Here is a 5,633-nt window from a genome sequence, read left to right as displayed (position 1 = left end):
AGTATGTTCTGATCAATGAATTGTATCACAAACTATGCACATAATTTTTGTTGTGTTTCATTTATAAAAGTGCAGTTTAAATTGAGTGAGAATGTACTTTGTTCTTTAGGTCTTCCACAAAAAGAGAAAATACAGATATGATTTAATCAAAGAGCAATAAAAAGCAACTCAGTTAAAGATTTGGATGTTTCAGAATTTGGGCATTTGGTGTTAAATTATGCAAGCTCACCCTTTTATTGGCTTAAAGTACTGCAAGCTTCCCACATTTAGTTCAAAATTAGAACCAGTATTACAGTAGAACCAGTATTTCAAAAAATGTGACCAAGTTATAATTCTAAAAGTTCCTTTTTCAAGGTGTATGAATGACAATGAAATGACAGGAAAACTCTTTTTTCTAATTTAAAAGAAAAGTTTCAAAGTGCAGTTTTTTGTTATTTATTTTTGCATGAGGCAGCACATGGCTTTTATTCATGACAATAGCGTGAGTGCAGTATGAGGAAGTCTGTCAGTGCATTCATAAGACTACAATGAAATGTTCCCAGAACAACATCAAGGCTGCCTTTCCATTCTGTAATTCACATTTACAAAAAATTACACATTCACAAAAGTGAATTACAGAATGACTTTTAATACCGAACATACAAAAAGCTCTGTAGCTTAACTCTTTGTTAACTTAATAGATAACATTCTAAAGTTAGCACCACAATATACCATACATATATACAGCTATACAGGTACATTAATATGTTAATATCAAAACTGTGCTGCAGTTCGGTGATCATATTCCCCTAATGCATCACAGGCTGAGTAACTGTGTTAAACACAATTACAGTATAATCCACAGGAAACAGAAATGGGTAAGTAGTCGTAACAAATCCTCACTTGTGAGAGCAGGGTGAAGTGGTAATACTGCAAAGCAGAGGTTGTTAAATCCATAGTTTAAAGAATTTGCCCTGAGATGAAGTCCAAAATAGGAAAAACTCTTCTAAGAAAAGTAATTGAGAATTTTCATACAGAAGACTCATTGTGGAAGACCTTAGCTTTCAGATTCTTTAGGCTCCATTGCAAACTGGGGCTGCTCTCAGACTGCATGGCCTCGGAGAACTTGACATCAAATGAACGGGTGGCCTGAGACTTCCTCTTGAAGGAGTTCTGGATTGTCTCTGAGGTGAAGTAGTACACGATGGGATCAAAGCAACAGTTGGACACAGCAATGCAAAGGGCTATTGGGAAGATTGTTCGAACCACCGACTCAGGGAAGCATCCCTTTATGGTTCTGGTGCGGACCAGAGCATAAAACACCAAGTTGATGTTATAGGGGATGAAGCAAAAGCAAAAGATACACAAGTGCACGATTATCATCCGCAGAATCTTGGTTTTGTTCACCTTTCCCCCACGACTGATGGTCTGAGGGCGCTGCAGCGTCTGTAACACCATGATGGAGCAACAAACGTTGAGTAGAAGAGGAATGAGGAAACCAACTGTCTCTATAAAGATCACCACTTTAGACAGATGGGATTTCCAGATATTGGATGAAAAGTTCTCAAAGCAGAAAGTGTTCCCATGAGTGTCCTTTGTGGTACTATTTAGCAGAAACCCAGTGGGGAGGCTCCCCGAAAGTACCAGCACCCACACGGCAGCGCACACTATCCTGGCGTTGCGTTTGGTCCTGAGCATCCTCGAGCGAAAGGGGTGCACGATGGCCAGGAAACGGTCCACGCTAATGCACGTGAGAAAGAGCATGCTGCCATACATGTTGGTGTAGAAGAGCGAGACGGAGATCTGGCAGAAAATCCCCCCAAAGGGCCAGTTCTTGTTGATGAAGTAGAAGACCCTCAGAGGCAGTGTGAAGACAAACAGCAAGTCAGACACCACCAGGTTCATCATGTATGTGGTGGTCTCATTCCTCAATTTCAGAGAACATGTAAATATGTAAAGGGCCACCACATTTGTGATGAGTCCGACCACAAACACGATGCTGAAGACTGTGCTGTACAGGGGGTATTTGAACATGTCATTCTTGCTGCAGTTTGAATTGTCCAACAGGCTTGTAGTGTTATTCATTCTGAGACAAAGCAACTGTCCAAAAGCGAGAAGCAAAAACCAGAGCAGTCGAAAACAACAAGGCACTGTCAAGCCATCAGCAGGGATAGTTCTTCTGGTTGGGGGATTGTAGATTTGATTATCTTTCCTCTCTTGGAGTACTTACTTTTGGAGCTTGATGAACACTGAAAAGATTCCTCCCAGAGGACAGATATCCAGGCTGGTGATTCTTCCCCTCCCCCTGCTTAGGCTCCCTTCACCAGGCTGCAGCCCACCAGATACAGACTCCCTTTTACTCACTCAGTTAAATGAGTCCAATAAAAATCCTTCTCACTCGTATGGTCCATTATCGGCATAAGGTGTTGGGTTATCCTCATTTAAAACTTTCAGAAGGCTGTCCTCATGAATAGATTTTGTCCCTTTGTCCAAACTCAGAGATGTGTTTTGGATTGTTTCACCTCCAAAGGACCAAAAGTTTCACAAGAAGTCCATGCCTCACAGAGTCCGGACCATGTAGCAACATCCTTCCTTCCAGCAGTAGAACTGAAGTTTGCTTGAATCTTCTTGCTCTCTGGATTTGTAATAAGATGAATGTCTTTATTATTCTGACTTCATGATCTGTCCCTTTTTCCTCTTCTTCTTCTTCCTCTTAAGCGTTGTGTCTCGAGCTCTTCCTCTGAGGAGCGTCGCAGGCTTCTCTCATCTCACTCAGGATTTCCACTTCTCCTTTGTGCCGGTATCAGACAGTTTTTGTACGTTTTCTTAGTGCAAGAGAGTAAGCAGTTGTTCTAGGTCCCTCCCACACTCCTCCCATGCGGCTCCTCCTACACCCTTTGTCTGTCAGTTAAAGAATCAGTCATGAGCAGCAAAGAACAACACTGCACTCAGGGGGAATTTACTGAAGTGCTTCTCATTTATGGACAGTACTTTGGTTAAACATTCAAACCCTTTGAACTTTTTACCATGTTGTGACATCATAATCACAAGTTGGGACAAAATACAAAGTAGCACTTCTATGTAAAGTGTGAAGAAAATGCATCTTAGTTTTCTGCATATTCTTAGATGAAATTTGTAGTTAACTCCAATACTTTGTGCACTTATCTTTCCCCACCTTCTTTACCCCTCCAGCTCAGTCACACTGCATGATGAGGACTTTAGTACTCAAATATTGCCAATTATTTTCTAACCCAATAAAATGATATGGTGGTATGTTTAGGGTCACTGTCCTCCTCGAAGCTCAAGTCTCAAGTCCTTTGTAGTCTAATAGGTTTTGTACAGAGTAAGATTTTGATTGGAGGACAAAAATTTCCACTTTGGTCTCATCTGAACACATGCTTCCCCTTAATGGCTTGTGGTAAAGTATAAATGTAATTTTACGTGCGTTTCTTCTTCCCAATCTTTCACAAATGACTGATTTGGGCAGAATATGTTGCTCTGTGTTCAATACTTTTATTGAAAAGTATCATCACATGATCAAATCCCATTGAGCAAGAGGTGCATCCATCTACATTGTAAGCAAAAAAATTCTATATTTTCCCTGAAAGTAAGTATAAGTACTGTGTATTTGTATTTTTTCCATCAGCTACAGAAATTTTGATACTTGTTTTTATACATTTAGATTGTAGTTTTGTTGCTTTCGTTTTATATTTTCTAGCCTTGTAAGAATATGTAACAGACAAAACTTTTCCTATTCAGGTCTACTTGAAAAGTGTGAATCATCACACTTAATTTTTGCCTAGAGACTTCAGAGTCATGCACAGTGGCTGACAAAAATTCCCACACCACAAGTGAGTAACTGTTGAAATATTAGATGGGATCAACATTTCTTAAAAACAGATGGGAGAAAAGACTGAAACTGGTTAGGGAGGATCTCAAAAACAGACGAAGCTGCATGATTCTCCAACAAGAACTGCTTGTGAGAATGCATCAAGAATCTTCAGTGTTTTCCATACATGTAGACTAAGAAGTGGGAATGAAAAACAGAACATTTTTCCTACAAGAGAAACATCCAGATCTGTAGAAAATTTCCCAGAAATGTCTCGGATGATGTGTTATAGCTCGATCAAACCAAACCTGAACTTTTGATTCCTAATCCCAGGTAGAACCGGCAACTATTGTCAAGATGTACGAGGATAATAGTTTGAAGGGTTTTACATCCCATACCTGAATTTTTATTTTCACAGCCACCATGTAGTTCCTGGCTGTTTTAGTTTAACTGTTGCTGTTCAGTTCCTTGTTGAAATAAACAAAACTTTTTTCCATGTCAGTCCTGTTCTGCCTTCTTCCCTTGTTCCTGTTCTACATGTGATTTATTTTTGGTATTTCCTGTTTCAGTTATATGACAAATCATCTTAAAATGTTGCAATATGCAGGATACATAGGTTTAGATACAGTGATCTAGTATCAAAACTCTAAAAATAGCTTATTTCTTAGCTTTTTAAAGGTTTTTATGAGCCCTACTGACTGTTTCTACTCTGACGCACATCTACTTTTACATAGGATGTCTGAATCCTTTCTGATGTCTGAATGTCAACATACGTAGTGCGCAGGCTGTGCAGCGTGACCGAAGCTGATAGAATCAGTTAAACCCCAGATAAGGACGGAGGGTCAATGAAGCGTCAGAAGGTCTCTGGCAACACTGGAAGTGCCTGAGGTGACTGCCTCCGCAGGTCGGATGGGGGTCGTTTTTACGGCGTGTGTGGGCTGCAGCTCTGCCAAAGGAGAACAGCTTTCTGTTTTCGTGGGAACGTTAGGAATGGGACAGAAAGAGAAGCAGAAGGCCTTCTCTGTTCAGTGTAATAGTGCCTGCACACAGCTTTTTAAAACACATTTCAAATGTTGCATTCAAGGTTTCCTTTAGTAGAAAGCCTTCTTGGCAGCTGGTAAAGACTCAGCTGTTCATTAAGCAGCACTTAAAAGAGGAGAGTTATTCTGAAAGAACTCTCAGAATCTCAATTTCCCCCACTTTTCTGAATTAGAGTCTGAAAACTGGAAATTTGAATGTGCACTGCAAAAACATAAAATCTTACCAAGCATATTTGATGTAGTTTCTAGTGCCAAAACCTTAGTTTACCTGAAATAAGAGAAATAAAAAGTAACTCTTCAGCAAGAAATAATTCCTTAATACTGATGAAAAAATAGCATTAATGGTCTGCCAGTGAAGCATAAGTTTAGAATTGATATTATGGGAAAAATATATTGTTCTACTGACTAAATGCACTTATAACTATCACTTTTTGGTCAATGTTAAAATATTATTGACTCAAAACATGCTCCTATATCTTTCTGAAAAGTTGCTTGTAGGTTAGTTTTCTCTTGTTTCAAGCATACCAATATATTTGCACTAGAAACTAGACCAAAAATACTTGGTAAGATTTTGTGTTTCTGCACTGTAGATTTTCTCTAAATGCAATTTTAGGATAACTTCAATTGCGTGTTGTTGGTTACAGTAATATTTTGCCCACTCTAGAGATGAGAATCATGACTAATACAAGCATGACTTCAAGGTTAACAACAACAGTCAAAATGAAGGAAAATCTCCCAGAGCATCAAAGAGACAAACGGACATGTTGTGTTTTATGGCCCGAAAG

General features: G+C 39.3%; 1 protein-coding gene across 1 annotated transcript; it reads right to left on the bottom strand.

Moving 5' to 3' along the window:
• Positions 1-608: 608 nt before the first annotated feature.
• On the bottom strand, positions 609-2,797 carry LOC122832134 (lysophosphatidic acid receptor 6-like). The gene has a single exon (XM_044118602.1). It carries the CDS (start codon positions 2,062-2,064, stop codon positions 1,009-1,011), a length of 1,056 nt encoding a protein of 351 aa, XP_043974537.1. The 5' UTR covers positions 2,065-2,797; the 3' UTR covers positions 609-1,008.
• Between the last annotated feature and the right edge of the window lie 2,836 nt (positions 2,798-5,633).

Source organism: Gambusia affinis, linkage group LG06, assembly GCF_019740435.1.
Source record: "Gambusia affinis linkage group LG06, SWU_Gaff_1.0, whole genome shotgun sequence".
In the NCBI taxonomy this organism is placed as follows: Eukaryota; Metazoa; Chordata; class Actinopteri; order Cyprinodontiformes; family Poeciliidae; genus Gambusia; species Gambusia affinis.
Note: the sequence above shows the minus strand (reverse complement) of the source record. Positions and strands in the feature narration are given on the sequence as shown.

What these genes read in the sequence shown, in the direction of transcription:
- LOC122832134 (XM_044118602.1), bottom strand. Translation starts at nt 2,064, where the DNA reads ATGAATAACACTACAAGCCTGTTGGACAATTCAAACTGCAGCAAGAAT.